This window comes from Lepus europaeus, chromosome 7 (genome assembly GCF_033115175.1).
Source record: "Lepus europaeus isolate LE1 chromosome 7, mLepTim1.pri, whole genome shotgun sequence".
Taxonomy (NCBI): Eukaryota; Metazoa; Chordata; class Mammalia; order Lagomorpha; family Leporidae; genus Lepus; species Lepus europaeus.
This window is the reverse complement of record NC_084833.1, coordinates 6,479,989-6,491,264: the sequence shown is the minus strand read 5'-3', so window position 1 is coordinate 6,491,264 and position 11,276 is coordinate 6,479,989. Positions and strand designations below refer to the sequence as shown.

Here is an 11,276-nt window from a genome sequence, read left to right as displayed (position 1 = left end):
CGCCCGGCTCAGCCGTGTTTGATTCAACCACTCTGGACGCCACCTGGGATGCCCAAGTCCAGCAGGGGACAGAGAGGCAAAGGCCCATTGGCAGCCCACAGGTCGGCTGCTGTTGTGTCCCAGGCAGTGGGAGCCCAGGACGGGGCTGTGGAACCTCCACCCAGGAGAGTCCAGGCAGGCTTCCAGGAGGAGGTGACTGGAGGTGGGTGTGGGAGGGGGGATGTGTTCTGGCAGAGAAGGGGAGGCTGGGTCACAGGGTAGCTGCAGCCCTCCTAGGTATGGATTAGAAAAAGGGACACAGGCCCTGGCTAGGGCTCACGGCCTGTTGAAGTTCAGCCTCCAGTTCTCCGTGGCCACCAGGAAGCCGCGTGTGGTGGACAGTGTGCCCAGCTGCAGGCAGCGCAGGTCCAGGCAGAGGGACTCCCACACAGGGACACGAAAGGCCAGGGGCGTGGACTGCAGTGTAGACGGACATCAGGTGAGGTGTTTAAGGCCTTCTCACAGGCTATGGAGCTTTTTAAAGATTGATTTATAAATCAGAATTAGATCTTCCATCCACTGGTTCACTCCCCAGAGGGCCGCAACAGCCAGGGCTGGGCCAGGCGGAAGCCAGGAGCCAGGAGCTTCTTCCGAGTCTCCCACGTGGGTGCAGGGGCCCAAGCACTTGGACCATCCTCCACTGCTTTGCCAGGTGCATTAGCAGGGAGCTGGATCGGAAGTGGAGCAGCTGGGACTCGAACCAGTGCCCACATGGGATGCCGGCGCTGCAGACAGCGGCTTCACTTGTGCCACAGCCGGCCCCCACCCCAGGATCCTAATCCAGTGGCAAATCACATGGGTGTTTTCACGGGGCGAGGCAGCCCCTTGAGGTTAAGCTGAGCGCCCAAAGCCAGCTGGAAGTGGGGGCTGGGCGTTGAAGCCGGCACACTGGGCCGTGACACCCTGCTGCCTCCTGTGCCAACTCGGGCCTAAGCACTGCGGTTTTTGTGCTTGAAATGCAAACACCGGGGCTGAGCAGCCCGAGGCCCTGGCACCCACAAGCCTGTGGGCCTGTGTCCCAGGGAAGGGCAGGCTGCCCGAGGGAGGCCGGGTGCCGTGACCCAAGGTGAGGAGGAGACCCTGGGACTTCACTCTGGAGCCGGCGCGAGGGTCCCCTGCCAGAGGGGTAGGGCCCTGGGACGATGCAGGGAGCTAGCGGGCGGCACCCTTCCCGCCTCTGTTGTCCCGGTACGCAGGAGGAGGAGCCCAGGTCCCGTCTGCCTGCTCACAGGCCCCGGTGCAGGGACAGGCCCAGCTCTGCAGCCCACTGCAGCAGAACAAGCAGCCTGGCCCCTCTGTGCCTCAGTTTCCCTCCCAGGGTCGGGATGAGGGCCACATGGGTTGGCGTGTCGTCTGCCCTGAGCACTGTGTAAGGGCAGCTCTGGTCAGCATCTGAACCAGTAGGTGTTCAGGTGAATCCAGCCCACGTGGACTCGGTCACCCAGAGACACGGGGCGTCCCCAGGGCCAAGGCAGACGTGTGTGTGTGCGTGTGCGTGTGTGTCCACGCGCAGGGGAGCGGCCGAGGGAACAACCGTGGGCAGGGACGCAGCAGCCACCCTCGTCGCTACCTTGCAAGCAGCCCGGGATTCCCACAGCCAAAGTTCTGCCTGCGTCCCATGGCGGGGGCAGGGGTGGGGTGGGGTGCCGTGCCCAAGCACGTATCCAGGGACATCGTCCTGGCCGGGTCCCAGAACACCGAGCGATGAAGCCACCTGCCCCCCCCCCCATGTCCCAGAAGAAGAGGGAAGGAGAGGAGGAGCAGCAGGGCGACCGTGCGCCCCAAACCCCGCCTCCAGTACACGCTCAGTTCTGCCCCACGGCAGCCTATAAAAGGACACCCAAACCCTGCAGCCTGCAGTCCACGCTTTCCCTGTCTTTAAACACCAGGCACCTGCCCCCTTCATCCAGGTCTCCTGTTGGAGGAAAGAGCCCGAAACAAGCCCGGGGTCGGCCCCCCCCCCCCCCCCCCCCGCAACAGGGCTCTGCAGCTGTCACCCTCTGTCTGCCCCTCCCCGTGGAGAGGTGAAGGTGGAGACACGGACAAGGCGGAGGGGAGACCGGAGAGACGGCCCTGCCCAGGTACCCTGGAGAGCGCAAGCCAGGCCTGGTGTGTGGGGGCGGAGGACACACCCCATCCGCAGCCTCCTGCTACACCCCGGCATATCCCAGCCCCTTGCAGAGCCGCCAGGGGAGGACTCGGAGGCTGCCTTGTGGCCGCTGCGACAGCATCTGTGTCCCAGGAACACTCCGGGGGCGTTGCACCTGCCCCATCTCCCACAGCCTCTCCACAGGTTCTCGCTGGGTTGGGAAGGTGAGAGCGGCCTCCCCCGGGCGACCAGCTTTGCAGACATCCCGGGGACGCAGTCCCGGGGCGACCAGTTGGTGGCTGAATGCAGCCTGGTTGCGCCAGCACCGCCACGAGGTGTGCTGGCATCAGGCACGGGTCACCGCTCTGCCCATTTCTCGGAGCTACCGGCTTCCAGCTCACCAGCACCTGCTGCCACACTCAGGACAGCCCAAGCAGCCGAGAGGTGCCCGGGACCAGGTGTTTCTGATGCAAGTCTCTGCTGCTGGGGCATCGGCGATGGTCCCATAACACCCCTCCCCGGGTTCGGGTTCGCATTCGCTAATAGCCCCATTCCAGAGAGGAGACAGGCTCCAGCCCTCAGCTGCCGAGAGCTGTGGCTGCAGAGCCCCTGGCAGCTGGGCATCTCCGGCCCGTGTTTACACAACGGGAGCTGGGTGCGTGGGTGCAGGGGAAGTGGGTTGAGGTTCCCAGGGACCGCCCGGCAGGGATGAGGCCAGAACCTGCGCCTTCGCTTTGCCAGCGCCAGGGCACTTTTCAGACGCTCCCTTGGCCGCGCGCCCGGGCGGGGCGCGGCGCTGTCACTCAGCTCGGGGCCGGAAGTAGAGGAAGGGCGCAGGCCCGAGCCGGGCGGCGGCGGGTGGCGGCCGACCTGGAGGGGCGGGGGCGGCCTGGAGCACGTCGGGGCCGGTGGTCGGCTCCGCTGCGGCTTGGCAGTCATGTCTCGCCAGGCGAAGGATGACTTCCTGCGGCACTACACAGTCTCCGACCCCAGGACCCACCCCAAGGGCTACACCGAGTACAAAGTAACCGCGCAGGTGAGGTGGGGCCCAGCGGATCCATCGCCCCTTTAAGGAGCCCGGCGGCCGAGTTTTCCCTTAAGGCAGAGCGCCGCAGGAAACCTCCTTTTGAGCCGACAGAAAAGAATTTCCCCTTTAAGGGGAGGCAGGGTCTGCGCCTCCGCTGACGTCCGCGCGCCTGGGGGGCGGGGCGACGGGAGGGCGCGGCCCCTCTTAAAGGGGCGCGGACGGCCGTTCCGTGGCGGCCGGGCGTGCGCCCACGCGGGGCTCGTGGAGTGTGGACCCCAGGCTGCGACTTCCTCCGAGTCTACAGGGAAGCTGGCCTAACGGCTTCCATACCCCGGAGCGGCTTCGACACCGACATACAAGGCCTTTAAAGGCTCATTTTCCGTCCTTCACAAAATTACCCCGTGTGTGGTTCTGGACTGCTCGGGAGTAGCGTGGGCGGTTACGGCAGGGAAGGGGTGAGGGCTGGCGCTGACGTGGGAGCATCGCGTGACGTGAGAGGGCTGTGTGATGTTAGCATCGTGTGATATTGTGAGAGCACGCTGTGACGTAAGAGCAGGCTGACGTCATGACTCGCAGGCCGCCGAGCCCCGGTCGGGGAGGCACCCGGGGCAGACTCCCCTCTGGGGGCTGGGGAAGCTTTGGAGCTGATAATAAACATTAACGGGAGCGGAGCACCCGGGCTCTACCCGTGCGGCAGTGGGTGCAGCCCGCGTCCCATGCATGCGGAGTCCCGGCTGCCCGGCGTCCCACGCGTGCGGAGTCCGGCTGCCCCGTGCCCTTGTCCCACGCGTGCGGAGCCCCGCCTGCCCCCGTGCCCACGTCCCACACGTGCGGAGTCCCGGCTGCCCCGTGCCCGCGTCCCACACGTGCGGAGTCCCGGCTGCCCCCGTGCCCGCATCCCACGCGTGCGGAGTCCCGGCTGCCCCGCGTCCCACGCGTGCGGAGTCCCGGCTGCCCCGTGCCCGCGTCCCACGCGTGCGGAGCCCCGGCTGCCCCGTGCCCGTGTCCCACGCGTGCGGAGCCCCGCTGCCCCGTGTCCCAGCCGGGCCCTGGCCCTGGCCCTGGCCCTCGCCCCGTGGGGATAGGCCTCTGGCTCCCGCCTGGCCAGCCCTGCCCTGCGGCCGTCTTGGGCGTGTGCTTCCCCAGGCCCCGCCCTCAGCTCGGGTACCTGGGTCGGGGTCATGGTTCCTAAAGAATCCCACCGCACCCCCTTCCTGCTGTCCTTAGAGAGCCTCACTATTAGTTTGTTTATCCTTGGGAATGAACTCAGCGTTCCTGAGCGGATGTGTGATTCCACCATCTGCTACACAGCAGTAGGCGTCGGTGTTCCTCCGTGGCTTAGTGATTTTTAGGAACGAGGGAGAGGCGGACAGCGGAGCGCTTCCGCGCACTGGCCACCCCCACGGTGGCCGCAGCCGGCCCTGAGGACGCAGCCCGGTCCCCTGCTGGGGCGAGACCCACCTGCTGGGGAAGCTGGAGTCAGAGGCCGGAGCCGGAGCCGGGACTGAGGCACCTTGGCCACTAGCCCAAAAGGCTGCCCCGCGGCTTTGTTCTTTGTTTAATAATAATAATAAGGCCGGCGCCATGGCTCAACAGGCTAATCCTCCGCCTAGTGGCGCTGGCACACCGGGTTCTAGTCCCGGTTGGGGCGCCAGGTTCTGTCCCAGTTGCCCCTCTTCCAGGCCAGCTCTCTGCTGTGGCCCGGGAGGGCAGTGGAGGATGGCCCAAGTGCTTCGGCCCTGCACCCCTTGGGAGACCAAGAGAAGCACGTGGCTCCTGGCTTCGGATCAGCGTGGTGCGCCAGCTGCAGTGCACCGTCTGCGGCGGCCATTGGATGGTGAACCAACGGCAAAGGAAGACCTTTCTCTCTGTCTCTCTCTCTCACTGTCCACTCTGCCTGTCAAAAAAAAAAAAATTTTTTTTAAATAATAAAAGCTATACTTTACATAAAGATGCAGACTTTTTTTTTTTAATACAAAATTTATTTATTTGAGAGGCAGAGCTGGAGGGGAGAACAGAGAGAGAGAGAGGTCTTCCATCTGCTGGTTCAGTCCCCAAATGGGTGCAATGGCCAAGGTTGGGCCAGGCCGAAGCCAGGAGCCTAGAATTCCGTCCGGGTCTCCCACGCAGGTGCAGGGGCCCGAGCACTTGTTCCATCCTCTGCTGCTTTCCCAGGTGCAGTAGCAGGGGGCTGGATCGGAAGCGGAGCAGCCGGACTTGGATTGGCACTCACATGGGATGCCGGCACTGCACGCTGCGGCCTAACCCGCTGAGCCACAACTCTGGCCCCAAGATGCGCAGACCCTAAGTGTGCGTGCGGATGAGCGGGCTGCTGGGAGTAAAGACAGCAGCAGCTCCGTCCAGGATGCTCATGTCCACAGAGGTCGGAGAGGCTTCTGGGAGCTGGCGGCACACCTGCAGCGCCCGGCCGGATCTTACCCTGCGCCGGGTGGGTGGCCCTTTAGAGCTAGAAGGACTGAGGACCGTGGCAGAGGGGCACTCAGAGGCTCAGAGCCAGGACAGCTGGATGCCAGCAGCCAGGGGCCCTGCCTCGAGGGGCGGGCGGGACTCGGAATTTTCCGGGCCTGAGATGGGCTGGCATGGCCACCTCTGGTCTCACCTGGCTCTTGCCCTTATTTTTTTTTTTTTTTCTCAGTTCATCTCAAAGAAGGACCCTGAGGATGTCAAGGAGGTGAGGCTCGTGGGGAGCGGGGCCACCCCCACTTCCAGGTCTGGACAGAGTGAGCAGGCCCTGGGGGGGAGTGCGGGGGGCGCCAAGGGCGGAGTGGTGGCCGTGCTCTCTGCTCAGGCATCCCTCAGCTGCATGGGCACGGGACACGGTGCACGGGAGGCTGCCCCCAACCCCACAGACCCCGGGGCCAGCCCGTGTGTGTCCCCTATGGGCCCAGGCTGGCCTGCGTGTGTCCCCCGTGAGCCCGGGCCAGCCCGTGTGTGTCCCCCATGGGCCCAGGCTGGCCCGCGTGTGTTCCCCATGGACCCGGGCCAGCCCATGTCTGTCCCCCACGGACCCGGGCCAGCCCATGTGTGTCCCCCGTGGGCCCAGGCCAGCCCGTGTGTGTCCCCCGTGGGCCCGGGCCAGCTCATGTGTGTCCCCCATGGGCCCGGGCCAGCCCGTGTGTGTCCCCTGTGGGCCGGGCCAGCCCGTGTGTGTCCCCCATGGTCCCAGGCCAGCTCATGTGTGTCCCCCATGGGCCCGGGCCAGCCCGTGTGTGTCCCCCATGGGCCCAGGCCAGCTCATGTGTGTCCCCCAGGGGCCCGGGCCAGCCCGCGTGTGTCCCCGCAGACCCGGCCAGCCCGCGTGTGTCCCCTGTGTGCCCGGGCCAGCCCGCGTGTGTCCCCTGTGTGCCCGGGCCAGCCCGCGTGTGTCCCCCGTGGGCCCGGGCCAGCCCGTGTGTGTCCCCCATGGGCCCAGGCCAGCTCGTGTGTGTCCCCCGTGGGCCCAGGCCAGCCCCTGTGTGTCCCCGCAGACCTGGCCAGCCCCTGTGTGTCCCCGCAGGTGGTCGTCTGGAAGCGGTACAGCGACTTCCGCAAGCTGCACGGAGACCTGGCCTACACCCACCGCAACCTCTTCCGCCGTCTCGAGGAGTTCCCCGCCTTCCCTCCGGCCCAGGTGTTTGGTGAGTGTGCAGGACTTGAACCCGCGCCCACGTGGGATGCCGGTGTCGGGCGGTGGTTTAACCCGCTGAGCCGCAGCACCAGCCGCTCATGTTCTGTTTCTGCTGGGCCATGCTGGTCTGTGTGCATCCGGGTCCCCTGACGTGGGGGGGGTGAGATGTTTGGTCACAGCGGTGAGGGCTCGTTGCCGGCAGGTTATGCCAGGGTGGCGCAGCTTACGCCCCCGGCAGCACAGGGCAGGGGCCTGTGACAAAGGGGCTGCTTGCTGTGTGGCCCTGGGTGGGTCACTTTCCCTCTCTGTGCATGGAGGCTTTGATTCTCGGCTGCTGTCTAGGGTACAGGACAGGAACCTTGTTTCCCTCTCGTTCTCCCTCTGAGGCCGCTGGTAGGGGGTGCTCAGGGACATCTGGCGGATGAGTGGGGAAGTTTGCCCCCTGGGAAGCCTGGGGGCGGGTCGTGGGGAGGAGGAGCTGGGCGGGCCCAGGAGAGGCGGGCCCTGGGGTCACCGCCGCTCTGCCCCTCCAGGCCGCTTCGAGGCCTCGGTCATCGAGGAGCGGCGCAAGGGGGCGGAGGACCTGCTTCGGTTCACGGTGCACATCCCCGCGCTCAACAACAGCCCCCAGCTCAAGGAGTTCTTCCGGGTAGGCGGCCCCGCCCCGCCCTGCCCTGCCCCACCCCAGGCACCTGCCCACCAGGCCACACCGCCCACTCTGCCGGGCTGGTCTCTCCCGCAGGGTGGCGAGGTGGCACGGCCCTGTGAGGCGTCCAGGGGCCTGCACATCCTGCCTCCACCACTGATCCCCACCCCGCCCCCTGACGAGCCCCGGCTGCCCCAGCCACTCCCCGCCGAGAGGAGGGGCCTTGAGGAGTCGGAAGTGCCAGGTACGGGCTGAGGGCTGGGCACCAGAGTGGGCAGACAAGGTGGGCGGGGGTGGGCTGGGGGTCCACACCCACCCCCCCAGTGATCGGGCAGGTCCCAGCCCTAACTGTCTCCCTGCTGAGGACTCTGGACGGGTCATCTTCATTCTCAGCTTCTCCATCTGTAAAATGGGCACAAACCCTTGAGGGACTTGGTGAGGGGGCGGCTCCCTGGCAGAGCTGGGCCGCGGCTGAGCGCAGCTGTCCCCATGCCCCGTGGTCTGCTCAGCAGAGCCCGCGCCGTCCAGCCCCGCCCAGGAGGCCCTGGAGCTCCTCTTCAGCTGTGGCAGCCCCCAGGAGGCGTCGGGGGCCCCCGCCCGGGGCCCACTCACCGAGGCCGACCTCGCCCTCTTCGACCCCTTCTCCAAGGAAGGTAACAGATGGGGACGGCCAGAGCCGGGTGTCTGGCCGTGGCCGGCTCACTTTCTGGGGCTGTAACAAGGGCCCTGAGGTGGCCGCTGAGGAAGCAAGCCAATTTCACTCACGTTTTTGGCAGCTGCAAGTCCGGGGCGGGGCGGCCTCGTGTGTTTGGCCCCCAGTCAGGGCCTTGTGGCAGATGGTGTCATGGTGTGACCGACAGGCATAGCGGGAAAGCCACCTTGCCATGCCGGCATCCCATATGGGCATCGGTTCGAGTCCTGGCTGCTCCACTTCCAATCCAGCTCCCTGCTATGGCCTGGGAAAGCAGTGGAGGATGGCCCAAGTGCTTGGGGCCCTGCACCCATGTGGGAGACCCGGAAGAAGCTCCTGGCTCCTGGCTTCGGCCTGGCAGAGCCCCGGATGTTGTAATCATTTGGGGACTGAACCAGCAGATGGACACACTCACTCTCTCTCTCTCTCTCTCTCTCTCTCTCTCTCTCTGTAAGTCTGCCTTGCAAATAAATAAATCAATCTTTAAAAAAAAATAAATGAAGCTGATCCCGTGGTGAGACAGGAAGTGAGAGGGGCTCAGGGCTCACTCTGTAAGGCCGGCATGCATCGCCTCTGGGGTCCGTGCCCTCAGCACCCGGTCCCCACACACTGCTGTCTAATTCTGTATATTTATTTAAAAGAGTTACACAGAGAGAGAGGAGAGAGAGAGAGAGAGGTCTTCCATCTACTGGTTCACTCCGCAACTGGCCGTGACAGCCAAGGCTGAGCCAGGCCAAAGCCAGGAGCCAGGAGCTCCATCCGGGTCTCCCCCGTGGTAGCAGGGGTACAAGCGCTCAGACCGTCATTCGCTGCCTCCCCGGGCACATGAGCAGGGAGCTGGACTGGGAGCCAGGCCTTGACCAGGCGCTCACACGGGTGCCGGCTTCCCAAATAGCAGCCTGAACCTGTGTGCCACAGCACCAGCCCCGGCCCCCCACCTCTTCAAGCTCCCCCCCCGCGGTGCTGCCCATGGGGACCAAGCGTCCAGCACAAGAACCTCTGGGGGGACCCTGTGACCGCATCCAGGCCACAGCAGCTGCCAGCAGCCTGTGCGGGCCCCTCTGCGGCGCTGAGGCAGCGGGCAGCCTCAGAGCCCCCGTCGTGCCGGGGCTCCGGGTGGGGCCGGCAGGTGCAGAATGCGGGGAGAGGCCGTTCCCCAGCTGGGCTCGCGCCCGCCGCCTTCCAGCAAGGTTTGCAGAGCATGGGCCCGCGCTGCCCTGGGAGTCCAGGCCCTGCGGGTGGAAGCCGCAGGTGGGGGTCCCGGCCGGCTCAGGGTCCCGATCCTGAAGGCAGGGGAGACCCACCGGCCGGCAGAGGTAGGGCCAGGGCTCAAAGGCCTTCTCACCCAACCCGCCAGTCTCACAGCCTCGCGTGAACGTTGCAGGGACGGGGTCCGACCACCTCGGCGTGGTCCTGCAGGCGGGATGAGCCCCTCACTCGGGACAGTGAGGAGACCCCTCACCCCTGTCTTCACCTTTGGGCTAAAACTGAGCCCTCGCGGAAGCCCTGCAAGTCACTGAACCCGCTGCTCCGATGCCGGGGCTTCGGCTTTTCCGCCCCCGGCCTCCTGCCGTCAGCCCAGCCGCCTTCCGTCAAAACACTGGGTTTCCAGATCAACCAGAGGCAGGGGCAAACAGGACCAGGGACGCAGAGCTCGGAGACCATGGTCCGTGTGTTCCTAAAGAGCCAGTTAGGACAGCACGGCTGCTGGCGCGCGCGGGAGCCGCACCGGTCAAACAGACCCGGCTGCTCTGCCCTGTGCCCGCCCGGGGACTGCTCCCCCTCCCCTGGGGACAGGGTGGCGCCCTGGTGTGGGGTGGGCAGCAGGCCCCGGGAAGGGAAGGGCCTGAATCCCCCCTCTCCCCTCTCTGACTGCAAAAAGGTGCAGGCTGCAGCCCCCCCAGCGCAGGAGAGCTGGCAACAACCGAGGTGGAGGCCACGCAGCCGCAGGAACCCTGGGAGCCAGGAGGGCGGCAGGGAGAGGACCCGCAGGGAAAGCCCGTGCCCGCCTATGTGAGCCAGGCCACGGAGCTCATCGCCCAGGCCCTGCGGGACGAGAAGGCAGGCGCCTACCCGGCCGCGCTGCAGGGCTACCGGGACGGCGTGCACATCCTGCTGCAGGGGGTGCCTGGTAAGCGGTGGCCTGGGGTCCTGGCGAGGGCAACGCAGACATCAGAAGTCCTCGCCCCCTGGGCGGCTGGTTCTCTCGGGCCTCCCCCTGTTCTCATCTGTGTAATGGGAGATAGGTGCTGGGTCCAAGGGGAGGCAGCAAGGCTCAGCGGGCCGCTCTGGGAACCCTACAGGGCTCGGCCAGGGCCGCTCAGAGGAGCCACTGTGTCGCCCCCAGGTGACCCATCCCCTGCCCGCCAGGAAGGTGTGAAGAGGAAGGCGGCTGAGTACCTGAAGCGGGCGGAGGAGATCCTGCACCTGCACCTGACCCAGCTCCCGCCCTGAGGGGGCGCACCCTCCCCCGGGACTCCAGCTCCAGCACTGCCAGCCTCCCGGCCCCTGCCCCAGGGCCTGGCCCTCCCACCGGGCCGCGCCAAGAATGAGAACAAAAGGATGAATTCTGAGCTGCCGGAGTGTGGGGGTCTGCTTGGGCCCAGGGGCTCGCGCTTGTGAGCCCGTCCGACCACAGCACTGTCAGGTCACCTTTCTGGCCCCGGGCTCTGCCACCGACAGCCTGGAGCCACATCTCGTGCTAAATGTTGGGGTTTTTTCCACTTTTTAATGGTTGGGAAAAAAAATAACAGGCAAGTGAAAATTACATGCAACATAATCGTATATAAATAAAACTTGGCGGGACCCAAGGCTGCACTTGCGGGGTCACCTAGGTGTTGGGTCGCCAAGGGCAAATCCACTGCCCGCCTCGCAGGGAGGGTATGCAGGCCCCGGCGCTACCTAGTGGGGAGGGCCGTCTCCATGGCAACAGTGGAGCACGGCCGGCAGAGCGCCCTCATTGGGTGGAAGGGATGATGGGGAGGAACCGAAGGCGGGGCTATCCGTTTGACAGGGGAAGACAGGAGCGTGGAGGGGGCGTGGCCTCGTGCCGGCCGCGCTTGGGGGCGTGGCCCGGTACCGCCCTTCCTGCGAAGCGATTGGTTGCGGGCGTGTCAACAACCCGGTGCATGCTGGGAGTGCCGAGGCTGAGCGCCG

The 11,276-nt window shown here is 65.9% G+C and overlaps 1 protein-coding gene across 4 annotated transcripts; it reads left to right on the top strand.

The window, feature by feature from the left end:
* The first annotated feature begins 2,957 nt into the window (after positions 1-2,957).
* On the top strand, positions 2,958-10,887 carry SNX15 (sorting nexin 15). Of its 4 annotated transcripts, none has more exons than XM_062195877.1 (8): positions 2,958-3,164; positions 5,812-5,847; positions 6,673-6,793; positions 7,317-7,432; positions 7,526-7,673; positions 7,942-8,082; positions 10,003-10,251; positions 10,468-10,887. In XM_062195877.1, exons 1-8 carry the CDS (start codon positions 3,066-3,068, stop codon positions 10,572-10,574), a joined length of 1,017 nt encoding a protein of 338 aa, XP_062051861.1. In that variant the 5' UTR covers positions 2,958-3,065; the 3' UTR covers positions 10,575-10,887. The 4 variants fall into 4 exon arrangements, with proteins under 4 accessions (XP_062051861.1, XP_062051860.1, XP_062051863.1 ...); XM_062195876.1 differs by having other exon boundaries at positions 7,939-8,082; XM_062195879.1 differs by lacking the exon at positions 10,003-10,251 and having other exon boundaries at positions 7,939-8,082.
* Positions 10,888-11,276: the final 389 nt, after the last annotated feature.

Excerpts from the sequence above, each read along its gene's own strand:
- SNX15 (XM_062195876.1), top strand. The coding sequence starts at position 3,066 with ATGTCTCGCCAGGCGAAGGATGACTTCCTGCGGCACTACACAGTCTCC. Across the intron at positions 6,794-7,316 it reads CCCTCCGGCCCAGGTGTTTG|GCCGCTTCGAGGCCTCGGTC; the intron begins GTGAGTGTGCAG and ends CTGCCCCTCCAG. Across the intron at positions 8,083-10,002 it reads CGACCCCTTCTCCAAGGAAG|GTGCAGGCTGCAGCCCCCCC; the intron begins GTAACAGATGGG and ends GACTGCAAAAAG.